The 25,661-nt window shown below is 40.1% G+C and overlaps 1 protein-coding gene across 4 annotated transcripts in view; it reads right to left on the bottom strand.

Annotated features, from left to right (window-relative positions):
• Positions 1-394: 394 nt before the first annotated feature.
• Positions 395-25,661, bottom strand: part of AHCYL1 (adenosylhomocysteinase like 1) — a 39,020-nt gene continuing 13,753 nt past the window's right edge. For 2 of the 4 annotated variants that reach the window (XM_032155069.2, XM_032155071.2), the window contains exons 2-17: positions 14,981-15,092; positions 12,780-12,923; positions 11,690-11,790; positions 11,149-11,251; positions 9,292-9,386; positions 8,618-8,724; positions 7,686-7,802; positions 7,403-7,466; positions 6,550-6,638; positions 6,115-6,185; positions 5,664-5,758; positions 5,481-5,579; positions 5,014-5,082; positions 4,508-4,586; positions 3,276-3,396; positions 395-2,453 (exon numbers count right to left, since the gene is read on the bottom strand). In XM_032155069.2, the coding sequence (XP_032010960.1) occupies positions 2,447-2,453; positions 3,276-3,396; positions 4,508-4,586; positions 5,014-5,082; positions 5,481-5,579; positions 5,664-5,758; positions 6,115-6,185; positions 6,550-6,638; positions 7,403-7,466; positions 7,686-7,802; positions 8,618-8,724; positions 9,292-9,386; positions 11,149-11,251; positions 11,690-11,790; positions 12,780-12,923; positions 14,981-15,092 (1,473 nt within the window). In that variant the 3' untranslated portion in view covers positions 395-2,446. Of the gene's footprint in view, positions 2,454-3,275; positions 3,397-4,507; positions 4,587-5,013; positions 5,083-5,103; positions 5,259-5,480; positions 5,580-5,663; positions 5,759-6,114; positions 6,186-6,549; positions 6,639-7,402; positions 7,467-7,685; positions 7,803-8,617; positions 8,725-9,291; positions 9,387-11,148; positions 11,252-11,689; positions 11,791-12,779; positions 12,924-14,980; positions 15,093-19,693; positions 19,780-25,661 lie in introns of those variants that run through there. The other 2 variants (XM_032155070.2, XM_058439485.1) reach the window with 2 other exon arrangements.

A 25,661-nucleotide genomic window follows, 5' to 3' on the forward strand; every position in this document is an offset into this window, starting at 1 on the left:
AAAAAAAATAAAGAAAAAAAAAAAAAAAAGACAATGAGACCACTTCAGAAATGAATACAGGTGTGGAAGGAGGCTGAAGCTTACATAACTTTGGGGGCATTCTTTAGAAATTAGGTCTTAGAAGGACTATGCAAATGAGGAACCCTGAGGCTTAAGCAGCAAGTCTGCTTCCTGAAGGAAGTTAGGAGTGAAAGTACCCAGGCCCGGTGCTTGGCACAGAGCAGGCATACAAAACTTCAGGTATTACTGAAGAATCCTGTATCCAGCCTCTATATTATTAGGCCCTCAACAAATCTCTATTAAATGCTACTGACCTATAATTTGTCACACCCTAGAAAACAGGTTCTAATGAAGTTTTGCTGTTCAACAAAGAATGACACATACAGACTGCCAATAAGGTCTTATCATTTTAATCGATTTTAATGATTATTGCTCATCTGCAAGGATTAATATTGCATTCATTAAAAATCATTCAATACAAAATGAACTTGTTCTTCCCAAGTTGCTCTCCACATGCTCCCTCTGATGCCAGACTTTTTTTTTTTTTTTTTTTTACAGTGTCCTTTGTTACATGGCTTGACAGAGACAGAGCCCTTACCTATTATTCCTATGGACACGGTAATAGATATGGGATCAAGGGGCAGGCCAGAGGGCAGGTGAATGTGGGTCCCTTCCCTCCAGCAGGGCTGATGTGATAGATACACTGTTGGCCAGGTTACCTCCCCTAACAGATGCGGTGTTCTGATTGGCTGGTTAAGTGCCCGAGGAAAATAGGCCTTAACTGTTAACATCTACAGAGAAGAAAGCATGGTCACACTGGCAAGGAGTAAGAAGGGATTGGGTGAAAGAAAATGGGAGAGAAAAGGGAAAAAAGTTTTGGCAAGACAATTGTCCCCTGCTAAGAAGTTGCAGGGTGAAAGCTTTCCTTTCTTCTATTTTTGTTTTTAATGTCTGTCTCTCTGATCAGTGGAAAAGTGAAAATTTCTAGTATCTAGCACTAACGTATGACCCAACTTTGAAGGATCACAAGCTAGAACAAGTTGAGGATTTAATATCCTGGCTAATTATATACTTAAAGCTCATGAGCATAAAGCTCACTTGACCATGCAGAAATGCTGGGAAGCAGGGTGCATGGCATGGGAATACATCTCCCTGATCTTTGAGAGAGCCTCTCTGGATATTCTTTCAGAGCATGAGCCAGGATGTACTGACTACTTTCTTCACACACCAGTTGCCCTTTATGATCTCAGTTCATAAACTCTTTGTGGTATGTAGCAATCAAAAGTCATATTACTTCTGTAAAACTAACATTATATAGGGTGTATAGTCCCAGACAAATTATATGAAGCTAGATTTTTCTTGCCCTGGCCCAATTTATCATTCCTCCTCCTGCCCACACCTACCTCCCTTCAAATATTTTAGGTTGCAGAAGCACAGCTGACCAGAAATTTGCTCTTAAAGATAAATCCTAAAGATAGAACTCAGTGCTTTATACTGAGTAATGGCTCAAGAAATTCGCCTTCAGCACAAGCTGTATGGGACAGAGCTGATAGAATTTGCTGTTATGGCTCCAGTTCACTGATGCTATGAACTATGGGCTAGAAACAGAGGGACTTAACAGGGCTTGAGACTAGCATTTCTCTAGACTCAGCACCTTAGCTGCAAAGGTTCAAAAGAGAAATTGGTAACAACTAACCACTCAAGCAGTTCCTCAGCATTAACACTAAAAATTCTTCTTAATTTTTCTTTTTTTGGACAACAGAAATAAATCCTAGAGGACAAAATTAAACTCAATAGAGTATAGTCTAGTTAAAAACTAGAAAAATGAGAAAGACTGGTGGGAGTGGAGGAAGGGCTACACTATAAATCCAAGTGGGCCTCCTGATCTTAACGAGCAAGCTCATTATACACATCGCTGAACCGGACATACCACCTTTACACAGGAAACAGGGCTTGGAACTTCTAAGGGAAATTAACATGCACCACCTACATCTAACCTACCTGCCGGGTAGGTACCATCCCTGCTTCTCTGAAGAAGTGAAAGAGCACTGATTTCAGCAGCTAAGAAATGGGCTCTTTTAAGGCGATTTAGACATTGCAGATTGTTCCACAGAGAAGGTACCTTAGCATTTCCTGTTAATAAGGTACCTAATTAAGACTAAAGTCCCCAGAAATGGTAAAGAAAGAATCACCTTTCTGGGCTGGGAGAGTAAAATCCTTCTTTAGTGACTAGGGTGAGGAACCCTGAACTTCTATTTCATCTAAAGAGCCATGAAGCAAGTTCCTGTGTGGTCTGCAGAACTTGGATAATGAGATGAAAAAACAAGAACGAAATTATAGGAAAAAAATCAAGAGCAAAGGAATAAGAAGAAAATAAAAGTTATCTTAAAAAATATTTCTTTAGAGTGTGTGGTTCAGGTGGACTGGTCCTTGGTAGTATGGTCCATTAGTATCTGTAAAGAGAGAGAGTGATTGGTTAACACTTACGTCTTCCATATGAGAGTTCCAAAAAACAATCGGAAACAGAGCACCTTCTCCAGGGCCCCTCCCCGGCCTGGGTGGGATCCCTGCAGTCATTCCCCAGGGCACCAGTCTCCCTTGTTCTTCCATAGGGTCTCTGACAATGCCATCTTTGGTGTTACCGCCTGTTCCCAGGAATGAGTCAGTGTTTTTCAACCCTGACTAAACATTACAATAATCTGGGGAGGTTTTACAAAATAATGTTTTGTAATTTGGTCCCATCGCAGACCAAATATATCAGAATCTCTTGGGGTGAGGCCCAGGCTCCAACATTTCAAAAAAACCTCTAACTCCCTGACATCTACCACAATTTCTCTATCTACCTTGTTAACTGGAACAGTTTTGTTTGTTTGTTTGTTTGTTTTTAAGACAGAGTCTCATTCCACCACCCAGGCTGGAGGACAGTGGCGTGATCCCGGTTCACTGCAACCTCCGCCTCCCAGGTTCAAGTGATTCTCGTGCCTCAGCCACCTGAGTAACTGGGATTACAGGTGCCCGCCATCACACCCGGCTAAGAGATACGGTTTCGCCATGTTGGCCAGGCTGGTCTTGAACTCCTGACCTCAAGTGATCCACCCGCCTAGGCCTCTCAAAGTGCTGGGATTACAGGCCTGAGCCACCGTGCCTGGCCTGGAACAGATTTCTTGTACTCTTCAAAATCAGGTACAACATTTGATCTTTATGTCAGAAACAGGTTAGCCTGCTTGGTTTAATACTGGGGAAAAGAGCTTTTCACTTGCTTCTCCCCAGGTTACCTGTAATAATTAGGTTTGAATGGCCCATTTTTGTTGAGTCCCAGATATTTTGCTTGGTCATCTGTCAGCTCTGTAAGGTGGGCATCAAATGATGGCAGGTGCAAGCTGGCAACGTATTCATCTAGGAAGAGCAAAGTGGCAGGAGAGCAGACTCCTTTTCAAAATGTCTCTCAGGTTATAACTTCCCATTTTCATTTGAAGCTTTTTTTAAGAAAGCAGACAAGGGATGGAATAACTCTGAAAGAATCCACAACTTGAAATATTTGCTTAATAAAAAAAAAAACCTCAAGGCTGCCTTTCTGGGCAGGGTGCTTCTCTCAGCACATCTCCAGCGTGTTCAGAAAAGCCACTTACCAGGGTAACAAAAGGGAGTGGGCTTTTACCTCTCTATCCTTCTCTGGCAAAGCAGGGGGCTTCCCTGCAGTGGCCAACATGTCACATGCTACTCCTACCTTCCTGTAGCAACCTCCTTAACTAGATTAAATTATAGTCAAATTAGCAATCAAAGTGGACACCAGTAAGCTAGAAAGACCCTGTGTCAATAACACTCAATTAGGGTAAGATCCATGGATCTTAGGATCATGAATTTCTAAGGTAGTTGACACAGAATTTTTACTTTTCCATAGATAAGCTTCCCTTTTATAATTATACACTGAAAAAAAAGTCTGAAGTAAGCTATTGGAGGAGAGGAGAGCAAGAAGTATTTTAGCATTAAGAAGTCAGGGATTTGGGCTAGCCAAGGAGATATGGGAGATGGGTACACCGTGCAGAAGGGTAAAGGACTAGAGATGATGTATTATGTCCCATGAACACAGCATGGGTTGCTTACAAGAGATTGGATGGTTTGCATACACTCACAGAAAATGGACAATAAAACCTGTGTTTGTTTCTCTCATTTTGTTCCAAGGCTGTATGTACTCAGCTGCACTGGGAAGTCTACTGAACTTCATAAGGCTACTTAGAATAACAACATCTACCCTAAACCATTGTGTTAAGCACTGTTACTCATTAGCTGTGATTCTCACACAATTCTACAATGTACGTAGTATTATTCTCATTTTACCAATCAAGAAACTGAGGATCATGGAGATTAGAACTTGTCCTGAGGTCAAACAACCAGTAAGCACAGGAACAGGAATTGGAACTCTGACTCTAAATCCAATGCCTTTCATGGCAGTCATTTTGCCAAACTATGCAGCTGTCTGCATAGGTTTCCACTGTTTTTCACTCACCCATTTTCTTAGGAAGCAAGTACACATCCTGCTTGTATCGTCCCTCGGGTGCATTATAGAGTTCTATCAGTGCCAAAGCCTAAGGTGGGAAAAGAAGGCCAGAAAGCACAAAAATATTTCTTAGACAGGCACATAAAAATAAAACCAGGTTTAACAGCATTTGGGTAAGTACTACAGTGATCTACCATAGTGACAGCACCTAGGACTTTGCCTATACTAAAGGGCAGCACACATCCTAAGAGGATTTGTTGTTTTTGTTTAGTTCCTGACAAAAGAACAAATCAAATAAAACTAAGCTGGAACATTATATTCTCAACTAAAACAGCCAATTCAACAAATATTGACCAGTGACTCTTTTCTATACTTAAGAATACCTGTCTCAACAATTTATTACATAAAAAAAGAATAGGATGATGAGAACATAGTACAGTACACCCTCACTGGAACTGATCTACGCCCAGTTCCACAAATTGCAGTGCAGTGTAAGCAGGCATTTTGCCACGTACCTGTGTTGTGGCTGTGATGGACAGAACAAAGGTGGGAACTGTGGAGCAGCTCAAATTGAGTAGACGACCCTGGAAAGGTAAGAGGGAGCCCTGGGATGAGCTCTGTCTCAGATTCCAATGGCATACAAGTCAAGCCAAAGCAGGAGAGGACTTTACACCCCTCTAGACTCAGTTGGAAGAGGAAGAATTACAGTTCCAGATCAGGACTCTAGGCTTTTTCCTATTTTCTGCAAATCCATCTGAGTCTGAAAGGTTAAAGAATCAGCTGTGGTTAGGAAATAGTGTTACTTAGTAAAAAGTAGATTTTTTAAGTGGTTTTATTTTGGGGACCAATTTGTGAAATATCTCTCTCTCCAAAGATAAAATTCAGGGAAACATAGGCCCAATATTTGTTTCCCTCCCCTCTCCCCTCATGGATCTAACTACTCTGCTTGTGCTGCTCTTCCAGAGTCCTTCTCTGTGTGTACCTCTGCCAGGAGGACAACTCGTTTGCCATCTGGCCAGATGACATGGTCCACCTGAGAACGTACTCGCTCCCACGTCAGCTCCGGAGTGCGGAGGCTGGTCTGAAAGGAAGAAAGCACAGTTGACTGTGGTTATTGATGAAAGGTAGTAGACAAATGCCTAGCAACAAATGAGAGAAGCCTTACCACATCGATTTCTGTGTTGGAGTGGCCCATATTGCATACGATACAACTGTTTTTCATGCGATCCAAGTGCTCCCGTGTCACTACATTCTTATTTCCTAAAAGAAAAGATGGGTGGCTAAGGAAAGAGATGCCAGGCAACAAAGGTACTGGCTGGCTTTCAGGTAGAACATAGGAGACAAGAGGCTTGCTGGCATTAAAGAACATGTAGACATTCTGAGAGAAGACATGCATAACCGCTCCTTAGGCTACCTGGTCTTCAGATCAAGCAGTATAGAAAGTCACCAGGGAAAAAAGTTTTTTACTCTGGAAAACATGTTAAGGTTCTGATAGCTTATTCTAGTTCTGAGATCTTTCTACTGAACAGAGGTCTCACCTCCTTTGTATGAAAGTCACTCAGACTACTTTCGAGATTTAGCCTCTGAATAAACACTTCTCTATGCAAGTTATTTACCTGTGCAAGTTATTACGACGTCGACTTGCCGGATGACTTCATTTAGCTTTACCACCCTGAACCCATCCATGCTGGAAGAAAAGAAAGGAACACTATGAGTAAAGCAAGAAGGCAGTGGGAGGGAAGATGGTCATGAAATGAGACAAGATCCCCTTCTAAAGTTGGATCCAGTGCCACCTCAGAGGAATGGTGAGTGATAAGCTGTGCTAAACTATATAAACTGGCCTCTTCGGAGTCCCCAAGACTCCCTCCAGGAAGGAAAAATGCCAAGAGGCTCTAAGAGAGCCCTAGGGTTAGAGTGAGAAGAACAGAGCAGTCCTAGCCTTCTCTTCCCCTAGGTGATTTCTGCAAAAATGATTAATATACTCAATTATGAACTCTCAGTAACGTAAAGTACCTAGAGTGAATCTAATAGTATTATCACTCTGTTCTTACCAGGCCTGCAGAGCACAGATGGGGTCGATTTCGGTAATGTAGACAATTGCTCCAAGAGCTTTGAGAGCAGCACAGCAGCCCTTGCCTACCTGCAGAACAAAAGAAAGGTCAAGTCGTTAGGTTCATTAAGTCATGGATATTTAGGGTAGGTAGGCTATTTGTGAGACAGAAATTAACCTTCATGAAATAGCCCGTCATCTGGTGAGCAGCTGCACAGACGCTCCAATCCCAAGCAGAACAGAAACAGACCCAGATTACGTTGTGAACCTCAGTTAGAGAGGTAATTTAGCAGACATGTCATAGGCAGGACTGGGGCTTTGCATAGCAGTTTTCATCAGGGAAACAAGACTAAGCAAAAGCAACTTACTCTTAGCAACCTCTAATTTCTTATTCTCTTACTTCAGAAGAATCTACTCAAGGATACCCTCGTAGCTCAGGAACTTCTTTGGGTCATTGCTGAAGACAACAAAATCTGTGACCTATTCCAGTCTGGAGATAGTCAACTATATGCCATTTCAGATTCCACCCTTAATTCTACTGCAAGTCGCTTGTGGGGCTAAAATGCTATATATTCACTTGAATTAAGTCTCATTAAAGGTTACTGTTATAATTGGGGAAAATGATACTGGTATCTATTCCACAAGACAAAATGGTAAAATCTGAAAACTCAATTCATTTTGTATGTTTCTACTCATAAATCTGAATAAAAGACTTTTGCTATTGTTTGAGATACATTACCTAAAAAAATTTAAACCTTGTATCAGTGACTCTAGATTGACAGCACAAGCCTGCTTTACCCAATATTTCTAATAAGTACACAAAAAGAAAGAGACACTGAGACCCAGCTATTTACCTCACCATAGCCACACACCACCACTTGTTTCCCACCAAACATCACATCTGTGGTCCTCTTCAGGCTGTGGAAACAGACAAGGGCTCAACTCAAACGTTAACAGCTCAAACTCAGTCCCTCTTCACAAAGTTAAAAGTGTGGGCCAATGCCCATGAGAATATCAACGGGAAGCTGGTTGAGGTCAGTATGAAATGGTCCCTCTAATAAACTTTTAAAGCCAAAGGAAGACCAGGGGACAAGACCAGAGCCCCTAGAAGTTTGAATACATATACATTCAACCTACCCATCCAAAATGGATTCTCGACAGCAGTACAAGTTATCAAACTTCTGTTTGGTAACAGAATCATTGACATTCATGGCCGGAACACAGAGCTTCCCAGCTTTGGAGAGCTGATATAGCCTAAAGGGAGAAGAGGTCACAAAAACAAACAAAAACCAAGTTAGCTGGCACAACATAATACGTGGCAAAATCTGCCTAATTTTCTTCAAGTTCCATGCTGCCCTTCCCAGTCTCATTTATTGCCCAAGGATATTAGAAAACATGGATTATTTCCTTGTCATCCCTCCACATTTCTTTTCATTTTCTTCTCCCTTTACCCCTTATTTGGAAGAAAAAAAAAAGCCTTTCAATTGAAGAAATGTACTTCTCTTCCCTTTATAGGGAGTGTTATTTCCTTTGATCAGCATTTTTCAATAGAAACCCATGCCTACTTCTGATAAACAAAGACTATCAATGATTCTGATGTGATTCCGTGTGCGTGTGAGTAAGCATGCGCAGTGTACCCCCAAGAAACACTCTTTCAGATATCTTTTCAGTATTCCAACAAGCCAAGAATATTTTGCCCAGTTTTACTTTCTGTAGTGTGTATAACATGTAGTTTCGACAATAGGGTTGTTTGTCATATTTCAAATATAAAATGATAATACAATATTGAATACAGTTTTTCAAGATACACTTATTCCCTACCCACCCCTCAACACTAGTTGAGAATCACTCAATGGAGTAAATGGGAGAGAAAAATGTATGAACTAGAACCTGAAATAACTTCCTTCTAAGATCAACTTGATTTTTCAAAAGTAAAAACTCAAAAGTTTTATCTAATGAAGATATTCCCATTTAGTTATAAGTCTGAAACACAGTCCTAAAGCCTAACAGAGACCAGAAGAGTTTGCTGAGGCAAGGACACAAGGGGCAGCTACTCCAGAATCTGTTACCTGTGAACACCAGTCACGCTCTCTTCCACAATGCCTCGGATCTTCTTAAACACGTTTGGATACTTCTTATAAACCCAGTGGGTTAAGTCTCCCCCATCATCCAGGATCTATAGAACAGCCAGAAGACTTCTATGGGCATTCAGGCTGCTAGGGCTGGGGGGAACTTTGAACCCACTTTCTGTACTAGTAAGAGAGCCCTGTATGTTTTGGAAGAGTACTCCTCAGAGCTCCTTAGAGCAGGCTTAGAGAGTGGAAATACAGTCAAATTTGTTGGTGTAAAATGGTTAAAAGGATTCCTAGGTTTGTTTTAGGCTACAGTGATGAGTATTAAGCTAATCACAGACTCATTTTTAGTCTAGAGTCTTGAAATATATAGCCCCTTTGAATGCAAAAGGAGAACTGGGGCAGGAAGGAAAGAAAGCAGAATCCTACTCCAGAGAAGCACCACTATTTTGTTCTGGTGTGTTTGAGCCATGTGTTCAGCTAGTCTTACCCTTCCCCCGCCTTTCCATTCAGTACTCAGACCCATTCTGAATAGGTATCAAGCTGAACACTTTAGCAACAAAGTCAGTGCATAAGACCAAACATCCAAAACATATTTAGGGAACCATGCTTTGAGGGAAAAAAAGGAAATAAATCTATTGTCAAAGTGTAGGATGTATATGCATTATTACCATGTTGGCCTGCCACCCATCCATGTTCACACAGCGGTCAATACACCACCAGAAGTCATCTTCTGACTCGCCCTTCCAAGCGAACACTGCAACTCCTGTAGAGACAGAAATGAATCAGCTGATTCCTCCTTTGAGGAGTGTCCTGTACCAAATCACTTTCTGAGATCCATGTGAAGAGAAAAAGGCAAAAGAAACAATTTCAGAAAGGAAAAAATTTAGAGCCAAAAGTCAAAGAATCACTTTTGGTTCAGATATTAATTAGGTTAAGAAATTAAGAAATTTTTGTTTTAAAAGTATTTTGGAACCTTAAAGTGTTCCTTTCTTTGGGCTAATTTTATACTTAGAAGGAGATAAAATGAAGTGGGAATTAATAAAAGTTGTTAACTGGAGCATTATTGATATTAGTAAACATCTTCAAACAACCTAAATGTTCTCCATTAGGAAAATAGTGAGGTAAAATCACATAGCCATATGAATGAGTATTACAAATGATGCTGTCACAGTTTTCAGTGACATAGAAAACTACGTCTGAAAATATTGTATTTAGGTTATAAAACTGTATACATATTAGAATTTATTTCATCCATGTAAAGTAGAAAAAAGGAAAAGGAAAAATATTAATCAAATACTCTATGTAGTGGGATTGTAGGGTTTTGGGGAACTTCCTAAATTTTTTGCAGTTAACACTTATCAGAAAAGAATAAACAAAAAAACCCAAAAGTATTATAAAGTTGCTTTCTGAGGATTTTAGAAAGATGAGAGGTCCGGCTGGGTGCAGGGTCTCACGCCTGTAATCCCAGCACTTTGGGAGGCCAAGGCAGGCAGATCACTTGAGGTGAGGAGTTTGAGACCAGCCTGACCAACATGGTGAAACCCTATCTCTACTAAAAATACAAAAATTAGCTGGGTGTGGTGGCATGCATCTGCAATCCCAGCTACTCAGGAGGCTGAGGCACGAGAATCACTTGAACCCAGGAGGCAGGGGTTGCAGTGAGCCGAGACTGCGCCATTGCACTCCAGCCTGGGCAACAGAGTAAGACTCCCTCTTAAGAAAAAAAATAAAGATGAGAGGTCCTCAAAGAAACTTCACGGTGATTTTCTTCTGAATATTTGAATAATAACAATTATTATTACTGTTATTAATTTTTGAGATGGAGTTTCACTCTGTTGCCCAGGCTGCAGTGCAGTGGCATGATCTCAGATCACTGCAGCCTCTGCCTCCCAGGTTCAAGTGATTCTCCTACCTCAGCCTCCTGAGTAGCTGAGATTACAGGCGCACAGCACCACTCTAGGCTAACTTTTGTATTTTTAGTAGAGGTGGGATTTCACCATGTTGGCCAGACTGGTCTTGAACTCCTAGCTTCAAGTGATCTGCCCTCCTCGGCCTCCCAAAGTGCTGGGATTACAGGCGTGGGCCACCAGGCCTGGCCTGAATAATAAAAAATTATTTTATGTTTAATTAAACTCACAAACAGCTCATATATTTTCAATGCTATACTGAATACCAAATTATTTAGTGCACTATCAATATAAAAGGTACTTCTTACTTGTGCTCTCTCACAAAACTGATGGCACTTATATAGTTTAACATTCCTCCTCGTTCAACTAACACTGGCACTGGGCATGTCCCCATGTCATTAGATTATTTTCAAAGGCCATTTTTAATGACTACATAATATTCCATCATGGATATCCGTCTTAATTTTATTATCCACTTTCTTCCTGTTGAGGTTTTTATCATCGCAATTTTACAGCCTCTAGACATATATGATATTGTAATGACAATTTTGATACATAAATTTTATATGTTTGGATAACTATTTTGGGGCAAAGTTGGTGGAAAAAACCCGAACTTACCAGCCTCAGCCAGTGCTGCAGCTACTTCATTCTGAGTTGAGTAGATGTTACAAGCAGACCAGCGGCACTGAGCCCCCAGGGCACAGAGTGTCTCAATCAACACCTGTGTAGAGGTGTAGGAAGACAGGGTGAGGAAGAGAAGGGCCACCCAGGAATGGAGAGCAAGCCTCAGCAAGATAACAATACCTATCAACTCTGCACCAACAGGCGCTACACTGGAAAGTTACAAAGGGGTGTACTCCAGCGAGGTGGTGCACTGGTATTTAACTTTGCATAAAACATAAAGTTTTTATAAAAGTCTTTATAACATTTTATAACAATCATATGTTTGCAAATCTAGACTTTCCTAGGTCAAGTTTGCTGAAAGTGGGTTTACATATAAAAAAAAACCCAGAAAACCCCATTATTGTGTAACAGGGAGATCCTACTAATAGTTAGCATTTGGAGGTTGGCGAGTTAGGAAAGGAAAAGTGAAACAAAAAAAAAATTGATTTCTTTCTTCCCCTTATCAGAAGTCCCTCTTTTCTTCCAACAAACTCACCGCTGTCTGGGCTGTGATGTGTGTACAGCCCACTATTTTAGCACCAGCCAAGGGCTTCTCCCCCTGAGCACGTTTCCTGAGTGAAATCAGAGCAGACATGTCTGTGAAAGAACAGAGGATTTGAGCTAGGTCTGCACTAGCAGTATCATCAGTTCCTGCCCCAGGGCTGGTCTGGATCTGTTGAGATATGGTGAGATGAGGCAGAAAAACTTTAAGCCTATTTCCATGACGACTGGCAGCTTCAACAGCACAGTAATAGTGGAGAGCAGTCATGCAACCACTTGGAGTTTCTCTCTTCCTCTACTGCTTCAGCTTTATACGCAGAGGACTGAACAGAGAATGAAGTGATCAAAATGAAGGGTGAGTCTCATCATTCATTTGGGAAGAGAGGAAAATAGTCAAGGCATTGGCTAATAGATTCCTATACATAATCATCAGACCAGAAAGACTGTACCCTCAGCCGAAACCACTAACTTCTGTTTTTCTATTCTGTCTTACCATGTCCTGTCAGTCTGTTTGGTTTCTCTACTCTCTCTCAGTATAGAACATGCCTTCAATGTGTAAACAACACAAGAGTAAAGAGGACCTTACTGGGAGTGGCTGGGGTAGAGAAACCACGATTTAACTGTCAGTCACTTTTACTCTGCTCCAGCAGAGGGTGCTCAGGACCAAACAAGACTCTAGGTCACCACATCCTTACCTTAAAACCCTTCCTCATCAGCTGCTTCTGGGCAATCTGGGTCTCTGCCATTGGCAGCTACAGTAAGATCCCATATAACCAACTACCACGTAGTGATCTAGGACTTGCCAATTCTGCCATGTAGATCTTTGAATACAGTGGTGGGGTGGGGCAAGGAGGAAAACAGAAACTACTCTGTGTGTAATCACCACATGCTGAGAACAGAAGGAAGAGAGAACAAAATCCCGAGACTTAAGTTCCATAGAGAGAGAAGTGTTTATCCAAAAGTCCAAAATACTGTTTTTATTCCTAGTATACTTTCAAGTCAGCTTTCAAGTCTTAAGTTGTTTGTGGATTCTGATGGTCAACAAGAGGGTTGTTTCTGTCCCCTAATCCACTCCCTTTCTTTACCTTGCTCTGCAATCTCAATCTCCCGGCGTCCAAATTCTGCCTGCTTGATGTTCTTCACACAGAAATTGCTGCTGCCCTTGGAGTTGGTTTGCTGCTTCTCTCGGGGAGAAACCTCATCATCAGAGCTATCTGTGTAGGATGCAGCTAGACCCAGGAAAGAAAAAAACAAGGATAGAAAAACCTCAGTGGTCCCCAACTCTACAGACTGCAGTCCCCAAGGGACTTTCATTTAAGTTAAGGGAACACCCTTGATTGGAGCTATCTTTTACAACGCTCTCAGTTCTGCTCCTCTAGGTTCTAATAGGTGGTATGAATGAAACTGTTGTGGATGCTTCCATGTTGCAGCTCTTTCACCCACCCTAACAATACTGTGCCATTAGCGCCTGTGACAAGGGACCACTGATTCTAAACCTGTACCAGCTATAGTAATCCCAGATAGTAGAGGTACTTGGTCCCATCTGGATTGGAACCAGACCTGGCAAAAACAGAAGAATAATTGAGGGCAGATAAGGAATGCTATTTCTATAGATCACTGGTTCTCAAATTCAAGCATCTATCAGGATCACATGGAGGGTTTTTTAAAACATATATTGCTAGACCCCGTGGCCAGTTTCCCATTTGGCAGGTATGGAGTGGCATCTAAGAATTAGTATTTCCAACAAGTTACCAGGTGTTGCTGATGCTGTTAGTCAGAGGACCACACTTTGAGAACCATGGATATAGACAAAAGTGATAAGATAGTCTTACAAGGGATTTTACACTAAGTTGTGCTCAAGGAATAGAGAAAGAAAGAAATGGCACAAAAGGCAAACAGCTCTGGTTCTATTGATAGTCCTGGGAAAGTCTGTCAAAATGATCAACTTTAAAAAGTGGTTTCACATAAAAGCTAAAAATACCACTTATCTGACAGATATGCAAGAGGATATACAACAATCATTCCTTACCTCTCAAATCACTTCTTTCCTCTCTGAATTGAGTACTTTCCTCATCATGGTTTCTGCTAGTATACCTGGACTCTCTCACTGGCTGACTTCTATGTACAGGTCCTCCTCCTGTCCAGCTAACACAAATACTGCTAAAGATTATCTTCCCCACTATGACATTTTAACCATATCACTAAACTTTTTAAAAGGCTCTAATACATTTCTGTAACATGGCCATCAAGATCTTTGAAGACTTTTTAAAAGCCTTCTTCAGTCGTTTTATCTTTCTTCCTCTCATAACTCAATTTTTCACAATTAATTTTTCTTCTTTCTTGGCTACAATTAGCCTGCTTGTCACACACCACTTTTTATCTGTCACTCCAGGATCATATATAATGGCTTTTCATTTATGTTAATCCTTAATGTTGATAATACAATGCAAAAGGTATTCTGGCAAAGGACAATGAATGGCTTTTGGTACCAATATCTCTGCTGACATTAATAGCAATCTGTAACCTCTTAATCTTTTAACAATGAGTCTTCAGTTAAACAATGACAAGGTTGTATTGATGTCCCTAATGTTTTCTCCTGTATTCAGCTGCCAAGATTCTATATTCTTTTCCATGCTAATTTTCTAATACATGCTCTATAGTTGGGAAGGACACAATACAAAACAGAAAAAGACTTTATTTACAGAGAGTTAAGACAGGAGGAGAGAACTAAAAAGAAACAGAACTGGAGTCCCATTACAGTAGTCTGAATCTTCCTACTCCAGAGGCTAACAGGGGAGGATATTCCAACAGAAAGAATAACCTAATAAATAAGAGAAGCCAAAATACTAATTTTATTGTTACAATCTAAGCAGTCTTGGAGACAAGAAAGAAAGAGATAGGTGGCAGGGTATATTTTATACAAAGAAATTGTGCTTCAAAATGCACTTCTTTTTTAAGGCCAATTCTGTCAGCCAAAATAGCATTGATTTCTTCCTTTTGAAATGGGCGGATCAATGTGGGAATGGGAACTAGCCCAGTCCTACCAACTGGGCACTGGCCACAGGCCACACACACAGACAGCCAGGGGGAAGAAAGTCTCGAGTCGACAAAGGCTTCCCCAGCTACTAGCTTGGCTGCAGAACATTCCCACTGCCCAGCCACTAACAGTTTTCAGCACAAAGGTGGGCAGTCATAACATGAGGTATTTTCAGATTGCTAAGTGAAGAGCACTGGTAGCAAACAGGGAAGAGAGATTAGAGAGGACATGGAGTTCATTCACACCTACCTGAACTGTAGCTGTCAGTGGAGGACTGCGAGATCGAGCGAGACAAAGATCTTCGGCCAGTTTTGGTGGGGAATTTGGTGAACTCCTGCATGTCATCAGCAAACTGGATTTGCTATACAAAAGGAAGACAAAAAGTTGAAAACTTATAAGGAAAATCCATGAAATGTCTTATTTTTTTAAGGTTATACATTGTCTTTCCCTAAAAGCCATGTTATCACATGGCTCCTACTAAGCCAGCAACTTTCCCACCAGAAATGGGGGAAGACCGAGGCTACTCTCTGACTTCTCCCAACATGTCAATCACTGTCTCCTCCCAATTGTTTCTGCAGGATTTGGGGAGGAGGGGCTAAGGTTAAGAACCAACTTCTTTTAGTATATGTTCAATTTTACAAATCTTTCTCACATTCCATCAAGTTTTTTTCCCCTCTTATAACCCTGACAGATTACTCTTTACCCTTCTTCCCAAATCTTTCAGAAAACAGAATCTCATAGTGCTACTGGGGTTTTTTGGTTTTTGTTTTCAGAATATTCCCTTGTAGCACATTCCTAAAGTTGGCAATGGTCTTGCTTTCTGAAAGAATTATGAAGAGATGCCTAGAAATGGTGATGGGCATTACGGTGCCAATACTCAGAGCCTAACCATATGTCTATACTTCACAAAGCCAATGTAGTATCTCCAGAACCTTCTATCCTAGTAAAAACTTAAAATACCAGAATATAATGATAAAAAGAAACTTAAAAACCCACATACACTATAGTAAATTCTAACTCATTAGGACTAATTTGAAGGAAGGAGAAAATAATGACTTGGTAAACTTTGTATTAAAAACTTCCTTAAATGGACCAGGTACGGTGGCTCACGCCTGTAATCCCAACATTTTGGGAGGCCAAGGTGGGTAGATCACGAGGTCAGGAGATGGAGACCAGCCTGGCCAAGACGGTGAAACCCCGTCTCTACTAAAAATACAAAAATTAGCTGGGCTTGGTGGCAGGTGCCTGTAGTCCCAGCTACTTGGGAGGCTGAGGCAGGGAATTGCTTGAACCCGGGAGGTGGTGGTTGCAGTGAGCCGAGATCGTGCCACTGCACTCCAGCCTGGGTGACAGAATGAGACGCCGTCTCAAAAACAAAAACAAAAACAAAAACAAAATCCCAAAAAAACAAACTTCTTTAAATGAAATAAGCCAGAACTAGATAATTCTTTGAAGAAAACTGGCTCTAATCAATAGCAAATAGCTTGCAATTGATATTATTTATAGATTTATAAAGTGTGTAACACTTTTATTACATGGTTTCAAACCTTCCTCCCGAACTCCTGTTTAAACTCTGATAAACCCTTTCTTCAAAATAAAATAAACTTCACCATCCTGAAATAAGCAGGATGGTTTGAGTATGTGAACTGAGATTCTGTTCACAATCCGACAAAATCTGAAAAGGTTCCCGTGGAGAATCCATTAAGCTAAGTCTTTAGCAAATACTCTGGAAATGTAAATGACTACAGATTCAAATCTTCTCTGTATAATACTGGCAACATGGTTACAGCCACTTTAAAGCCAGTAACAGTAAACTATCCATTAGTTACAGCTGCAAAAGCTTCCCCTCCTCTTTCACATGTACCCTTCAGCTAGGGGAGCACCAGATTGCAGTGCAGGAATCAGGTCTAAGCGGGCAGCCTAGGCATAAGCAGCTAATATAAACAAATTGGAAACTGATTTCTGCAGTCAGTAAAGCTAGTTTCACTGAAGAGATTAATCCAGGACCAAGGTAATGACTTCCAACTCAATATGCTGTTATTTTGATGATGGAAAAAAATACACAGTCAAGAGACCATCAAGCCCTCTTAACACTCTCCAGAGGCAGCCCTTCCTCCACCAGCCTCCCTGCTGCCGGCATATGCAGCCTATTCTATTTGGAAGCTACTCTCCCCTCTGCTATGATTCTTTCCCCTGTTCGCCTTTTTTCAAAGGGTTCTGGGCATGTTCCCAGATACCAGGTACATGGAGGGTGAGGGTGGGGGAGGGAACTGCAATAACACTTGCAGTTTTTTATATAGAAAGGTGGCTGTGGCAAGAGAGAAATGTGTTTCTTCAGCAACTTAAAAACTGAATAGTCATAATTTCCCCTTATATTAATAAAGCTCATCAGTAGCCTAAAGCGAAGCAAAATCTTTCCCATCTAAAAATACTGGACTGTGTTGCAAGCAGCTTAGCAGCTTACTAACCAGTGCAGTGCCCCTACCTCCCCATCTCTCAAATAATGAATATGGTCCATATTTGAAGTGGGTAGAATGTAGTTAACCCAAGCCATGGCAAGGATGAATGGGCTGTGTATTCTTGCAGCTGTTTGACATTCTCACCACTTATAAGGTGTCCCAGCAATACAAAGATGCATGAAAACCTGGTCTTCTCTTCCACCCCAAATTACATGCTGAAGAGAATCTGTGTTACAACTGATGCTGTGGAATACATCTGCTCTGCCAGTTTCCTCCAGACCTGCTAGCTCCACTGGTTATCTTCACAGCTAGTAGCTCTGTTTTCTCTTGGTGAAGTATCTCCTGGAGCATTGTTCACCCTCACATTGTAAATATAAACACTGCTGCCAAAAGCAACTTTTGGATATCACAAGTTTTCTCTCCAGATCTCAACAACAGCCTTCTGATTGGGTTGGACTCACTAATTTAAGGCAAATATGATAATCTGGGTAAGACAAAAATGAAGACTACAAAGTTGTTCTGTTTCTATTAATTCCTATCATCATAATTTCTTCCAAACGTTAAGTCTTAATTACTGTGCTTTCATCTTTCTTCAAATCTACATCTACAAGGAATACTACACCTAAATAAAAAGTAGGATTGGGAAGAGAAGGAATGGAAAGGAAATAAAATGGCTGAAATGCAGAAAGTATCTTTAAGTAAAAAGTCTTATGTTAAAGAACGATGTTATGCTTGAGTACTCACCATCCCATAAACAGCCTTACCCACAACTGAACAAGTACACCAGTGTTCCATTCTTACACTAAGAGCATATTTATGAAAGGCTAGAAGGTCAGATTGACCCATTCTTCAAATAGCACACCCAAATACAGAAGTCTACTTGCTGTGTCTTAAAAACCCAATTAAATATCAGGCCAGTTTAACATGCTATTTAAAGCACCTCTTCAAATAGCTTAGCAGGTACAATGGTTGACTTTCTTCCATGTGATACTGAGAATGGTAAAGAAAAGCTCTACCAAACGAATAATTTGGGGTATATCCACTACCTAGTGGGAAGTCCGCTGACAAAGTGAGCTGAAAGACTTGTGCAGACCTTACCAAGAAAAGGGGATCAGAGACAATCCAAAAAAGTTACACACCTCAAGAGAAGAAAAATTGTATGCTGTTCGTTTAGTTGATCCTATTTTTTTTTTTTTTTTAACCATTAGAAGCTGAGTTTACTTTCACAAACACACATCCTATATTCTCAGATGTTAAATAGCCCAGCTACACTCCTTCCCAGGGCCCACCCAATTTTGCCTGCTATCTCCTGAATGAGAAAGAATTAACAGCTACCAGAATTCCACTACAACATTTTAGCCAAGAAATGGTGATCAGGATAATATGTCATGCATTATATTCTTTAGTCATCACATTTGCTAGGCACCAACTAAGTATCCAGTGCTACCCCAGAAAAGTTCTATGCAAGGAAACATGGTCCCTTAAAATCTGTAGACATGTTTTGACCCATAGTATAGTAATGTAAGTGGCTTTGGCATGGAATTTCACTGCTCCATGAGGAACATGCCAGATATTATAGTCTTCATAGCCTTATCTGGATATTGTTTAACTTAGGTTTAACTTAGACATCTTGTCAAATTCGTTATTTCAAATACCAATCTAACAGCTTTTAATTTCCTTAGAAAGATTTCTTCCTAAGTGTCAAGAACTAGATTCAAAGATAAACAGCAGTTACTAGGAAAACAAATCATTAAGAAAGTGTAATGCAGAAGTGAGCAGAGCAGTCTTTCTTACTGCAGAGAATTATTTGAAGGGCTAGTATCCCTCTTTTGGTACACTACTGATTCTCTGGGACATTCCTAAATTTATATATTCTGTCCCACTGTCTCTCCTAGCATATTGTGTGTAGAAATTTTTCTGTTTAGAAATTATGGTCAGCATATTTCTTGGCAACAGCAAAAAAAAAAGTAACAATAAAAAACTAGATATTTTAACAAGATCATCATTACTAAGCATAGTGTGTCAGAACATTTTCAAGATTCCTACATCTTTTCTAATCCCTCTTTCACACATATTTTCTGGTTAAATTATTTTTTCTTCTACAGATTCTACCCTCACCCACTCCTTTTTCAGAAGAAAGGAAGAGGATATGGCAGACAACCAAAACAGGTGTAACACCTTTACTTCCTTACGTTCTCTCTCTTTTTAAAGAGACAGGGTCTCACTATGTTTGCCAGGGTGGCTGCAAACTGCTGGGCTCAAACAATCTTCCCACCTCCAGAGTAGCTAGGACTATAGGCCCACACCACCATGCCCAGTTATTCTTGATATTTACCAGTCTGATTCCCATTTCAGATGAACCCAAAGAAACAGTTATCAATAAACACCCACTCCTTGGTACAAGAAATACACAAGTCTGAATATCTTTCACTTCAAGTAAAAAAAAAATGTTTCCCAAAGAAAGGAATTCCCTTCCCAACACAATGCCCCCAGACACACCCACCGGAAAACAACTTATCTCAAGGGAATCAATCTCAGGCCAGAGTTGAATCCACAGCCACCTCCAGTCACTTCTTCCATTCCCTTGTGCAGAAACCAGTCTTCTGAGACTCAGCAGGTTTTGGCTGCTCCCTGCTCTCCTTCCCTGTCTCAAGTTTCTTAAATTCTCAGTCTCCCCAGATGGGGCCTGAGTTTCTGGGGGGAGAGGGAGGGCAGGCTGACTAATCTCAGCACATATCTTCCCCCCGACTCCCGCCTCTGTATCTGAACAGTAACAGGATATAACACACACGCAGCTAGAATCCAATTCCACAGTCAGAAGCAATACTCCTTTCAAAGTAGGACTCAACTAGATCTTCTGTCAATGCTCGCGGCGAGAAGAGGTGAGGCAATACCGGGCCCCAAACTGCTGAGTCACTTAAAAGGTAAGGAACACACAGCTTGAAAAACTCTGCCAAAGAATAGTTTGACCCTTGTGAGCTACTCCCCTCTCTTCCTATAAGACAAAACACTTCACTGACTTCACTATTATCTCCTAAAGTGCTCCAGTCAATGAGTAATCGAGGCCTGCAACTGCCAACTAGAAGTAAAAAATAAGGTTAGAAAAAAGGCAGTAAGTAGGACAGAAAAGGGCTTCCCAATCTTTTGAACACCACAATTTGCAACAGAATGTAACACACATCGAGACTGTTTCAATGCCTATTTAGCTATCTACTACCTACCTAGTTGCCTGACCTGTCCATACTTCTCTTTTCTCAGTCCCACCACCAGTATTATATAAACACATGCCAGACATCTGTTTCTCCCGACATTGAATTATCATCAATTCTAGGTTTAAAAAAAAAATCAGTATAGGTGACTGAAGAAATCCTAGTTCCTGGAACATACCCACTACTTTAGTGACAACACTAAAGTCTCCTCTCCCACCCGCTACCCTCCATCCCCACTCGCTAGCACCATTGTTGTACTTTACTTTTCCAACTTCATTATAATCATTTTCAGCATATAAAAAAATTAAAAGCATAGTATAATAAACACCTGTACTCTCCACCTAGAATGAATCTTTCCATTTTCCATAATAGTTTTCTCTCTCTATATATACACATACACATGCATACTTTCACATGGTCCTGTAAAAATAAAGGTTGCAAACATGAACATTACCAATAAATTGTTCAGAATGTATCTTCTAAGAATAAGAATATTCTCCTACAGAACCATGATGACATATCACACTTAATATTAACAATTATTCTATATCTTCATATATCCAGACTGTCCAGATTATATTGAAATTTCCCCAATTTTCTCAAGAATATTTATTTATATCCCAACAGTCTCCTCAACCCTGCCAACCCAGCATGGATTCAAGGTTCATTAAATGCAGTTGGTTGTTAGGTTCCTTTAGCCTCTGCTAATCTAGAACAGTCTCTCCAATGTCTCCTACCCCCTTGTGATACTGACTTTTCTTTGAGGAATCCAGACTAATTGTCTCATAAAATCACTCATTTTTCAATTTTTCAGAGGGTTTCCTTCCTATAAATTGGAAGTTCAGTTCTGAGGTTTTATTTTGAAAAAGGTTAAAATTCTGGCAAGAATATTTCCTGGATTATGTAGTATATTTCACCTTGCGTCATTATCAGGAGGCACATGTCGGGTTGTTCCACTATTAGCAATGCTAAGATTGAGTCCTGGTTAAAGTGAGAACATCAGATCTCTTCTTTGAAAGGGACATTTTCTCTTTTGCAAGTAAAAGTTAATTTGTAGGGTGACACATTTTTCATCATGTTAATATCCTATTCCCTAATGACTTTACCATCTGTTAATAATCCTTGCCTGAACCAATTATATTGGGAAGGTTATAGAATCGCAACTTGTATTTTTCTATCAATCCTTCCACATTAGCTGGCATTCTTTTGTAAAGAAAAATCTTCTCCCTTTGTCATTCAGATTTTTATGTATTTAACAGATTACACTTAATTATACATTAATTGCACTGAATACTCATATTGTCTCAAATTGGGCCCGTGGGAGCCTCCTTCAAGCTGGCTCTTCTGTCCTTTGACATGATTCCATTACAGTCCTTCCACTCTTTTTGACAAAATAAGATATACCAGGCTCACCTTGTTCTTCCTCTTCTCCAAAGCTGGAATCAACCATTTCTCTCAGGAGCCTTTCTTTTAGGAGGGAGTAGTATTTAGAAGCTAATATCTGGAGTAAGAGGTGTGATAATTGCTATTAGAGATGCCACTACTCCTAGGTTCTTTTGGTAGAGAGAGAAATCAATCCTTTTACTTATGAGTTCATATTGATATTTCTACTTCAGATTTAGTATTACCTTTTTTAAAAGAAGTTTAATTTTCCTATTTTTATGTCTTGTCTCTGATGTTTATTCTATAATGCATATAAAAGTTTCAAAACGACAAGACTGTTATTACGCACCAAAATTTACTGAGTGACGTCTCAAGGTTTCACTGAAGTTCTTCTCGTCCTCAGAATACATTTCATAAAGATGTATAATCAAAGTACTATTTTCTGGGTGACTGAGTAATCAATTTGATATATTAGGTTAAGATTTTAAATTTTAGTTGGGTTCATTCCTTTGTGTTTGTAAGAACTCAAAGGTTTCCTTTTTTCTCTTTGACATATGAAACATTTACATGTCTCAAAACTTTAAAAGGTATACTCAGAGAAGTTTCACTGCTATTCCTAGTCCCTCCCCATTTTCATTGGTTTCTGGTTTATCCTTTTTATGTTTCTTTTTAGGAGTGTGGGAAGCAAATACGTATTATTTTCCCTCCCTTACTCAAAAGGTAGCATGATAATATAGTCTGCACCTTGGTTTTTTTCACTTGGGAATCATTTTGTATTGGTTCATAGGGTATAAGAACCAACTAGTATAGGCTCAGGGAAATAAAAATCTGTCAAGGCCAGGTGTGGTGGCTCATACCTGTAATCCCAGCACTCTGGGAGGTCGAGCGGGGTGGATCACCTAAGGTCAGGAATTTGAGACCAGCCTGACCAATACGGTGAAACTTGTCTCAGCCAAAATTAAAAAAATTAGCCGGGCGTGGTGGCGTGTGCCTGTAGTCCCAGCTACTCGGGAGGCTGAGGCAGGAGAATCGCTTGAACCTGGGAGGCGGAGGTTGCAGTGAGCTGAGATCATGACACTGCACTCTAGCCTGGGTGACAAAGCGAGACTCCGTCTCAAAAAAAAAAAAAAAAAAATTAAATTTTGTATAGGAAAATATTGGCAAATTTTGTCAATATGTATCACTGCTAGAATATCACTGATCTAAATATTTTACAAACCATTTTTGTTGAACTCTTGGCATACAAAGAACAAGCATCACTGGTAACACCACCTGATAGCACTAGATGGAGATTTTTACTTAAAGTTGATTGTACAGGAAGTTTGAAATCCACACTTACTAGTAGGGTGGACACCAAGATCCTGAATACCTAGATTTATATGACTTTACATGCTTTGCCTCAACACCTTTGGCTTACAGTTTACAGAGGGTTTGTATTTTCAAAACATTCTAGAATCCTTTCAATGTTGCATCTATGCTTCACAAATGAGAAAACAGAACAGGGGTTGGGGCTAAGTGACTTGCTTAAGGCAATTTGCTACCAACACTGAGATTTAAAAAGCAAAAGGCAAAAACAAAAAACAAAAAACACCCACAAGCCCAGTTCTATTTTCCTTCTTTTGGAATAGGCTGGGGAAACAGCAGCTTTCCCCTTTATTTCCAAGGGGTCAGTTTACCTTGGAATGGGTCTACTGTTGCACTATAAGCTTTCTGAGCTTATAATACCAGATAAACATTTGTAAGCACTGGTAAAGGAAAATAATTCTTTCAGTTCCAAAAGTCTTTACTAATTTTCAGAAAAGTAAAATGATGCAAAGAAATGTAATGTTTTTAAGTTGCCAACGAATTGCCATTGAGAAGTACTGCTCCATAGATCTGGAAAGGGTGAGGAGAGCCCAGTAATAGCAGAGCCCAAACACTGTGGTAACAAAATGTTCCATTCTAGAATACACTTCCATTGTCTTTTGGGGATGGAGTAAGGAAGAGAATGCATGGGCAATCTAATCTTGACTACTTTACTAGGACAAAAGAAATTAATTCAGAATTCCCTATTTGTATCATTTCCACCTGTGTTTAAACAAAATTTTTAGTTTAGTATGGTTAAATTGACCACTGATTTTTTTCTTTTTCCTCTTTTGGTCACTGGGGAAATTTGCTGGTTATTTCATGAGAAGTTACCACATTCTAAAACATGCAACAGAGAATATACTTTAAATGTGCTTTTTGAAGAGGTTTATCCTGTGCTGAATGGTGCTGGAGGAATATTTCTTTCACACATGAACACTTAGCACAATCAGAGAATTTCTTTTAAACTAAAAACATTCCATTAGGTTCCTTTCTCATCTGTGGTGTGCCACTCAAAATGCACTCTTTCCAAGTCACCTTACATCTTATGTCTAAAAGATCTAGTACAGCTGAATTCTACCAACAGAAAAAGAGTTATAGTTGGCCAGGTGCAGTGGCTCACATTTATAAACCAAGCACTTTGGGAGGCCAAGGAGGGAGGATCCCTTGAGCCCAGAAATTTGAGACCAGCCCTGGCAACACTGTGAGCCCTTGTCTCTACAAAAAATAAAAAAAAAAAATTAGTGGGGAATGGTGTTGCACACTTGTAGTCCCAGCTACTCGAGAGGCTGAGGTGGAAGGATCACTTGAGCCTGGGAGGTCGAGGCTGCAGGGAGCTGTGACTGTGCCAGTGTACTCCAGGGAAACAGAGCAAGACCCTGTCTCCAAAAAAAAAAAAAAAAAAAAAAGTTATATTAAATTTGGAGACCTCAGGTAAAAAAAAAAAAAAAAAAATTACCATTGATGTATTTCTACTTTCTGGTACCACCTTTCTGACTACTACGACGAACAAAAGTTCTTGTAAGGCTATTATTTTTATTGAAGTATTCTGGATTTAAGTAACATGATATGTGATTACTGAGTCTTGGTTTCATAGTTATGGTAGATATTTATTTAAAGTAATCAATTAAATAATCTCACTTTTATCTGCAATCTAAAAAAGCCAAACTCATGGAAGCAAAAAGCAGAAGGTTCTTACCAGGAGTCAGGAAGGTGGAAAAAATGAGGAAATGATGGTTAAAGGGTACAATTTGGAGTTATAAGATAAATAAGTTCTGGAGAGTTAATGAGCAGCACAGTGACTACAGTTAACAATAACATATTGTATACTAGAAATTTGCTAAGAGTAGATCCTAAGTATTCTCATCACATACAATACACACACATACACACAAAGTAACTATGAGGTAATGGATATATTAACTAGCTTGACTGTGGTAATAATTTCACAATGTATACATCAAAATATCACACTGTACACCTTGAATACTTTTTTTTTTTAAAGAGACAGAGTCTCACTGTCACCCAGACTAAAGTAAAGTGGCAGGATCATAGCTCACTGCAACCCCCAACTTCTGGGCTCAAGCAATCCTCCAGCCTCAGCCTCCCGAGTGGCTAGGATAACAGTCATGTGCCACCGTGCCCAGCTAATGTTTTTTTCTTTTTTGTAAAAGATGGGGATTTCACTATGTTGCCCTGGCTGGTCTTGAACTCTTCGCCTTGAGCAATCTTCCCACCTCAGCCTCCCAAAGGCATGAGCCATCGCTCCTGGTCCAAATACATACAGTTTTCACTTGTCAATTATACCTTAATAAAGCTGAAAAAAATATCAAATACTCAATGAATGGAGAAAATTTTCCACTTAAGAATTTCTATGGCCAGGCTCAGTGACCCACACCTGTAATCCTAGCACTTTGGGAGGCCAAGATGGGTGGATCACCTAAGGTCAGAAGTTCGAGACCAGCCTGGCCAACATTGCAAAACCTCATCTGTACTAAAAATACAAAAATTAGCCAGGTGTGGTGGTGGGCACCT

The sequence above is a fragment of the Hylobates moloch genome, unplaced genomic scaffold (assembly GCF_009828535.3).
Source record: "Hylobates moloch isolate HMO894 unplaced genomic scaffold, HMol_V3 SCAFFOLD_5, whole genome shotgun sequence".
NCBI lineage: Eukaryota > Metazoa > Chordata > Mammalia > Primates > Hylobatidae > Hylobates > Hylobates moloch.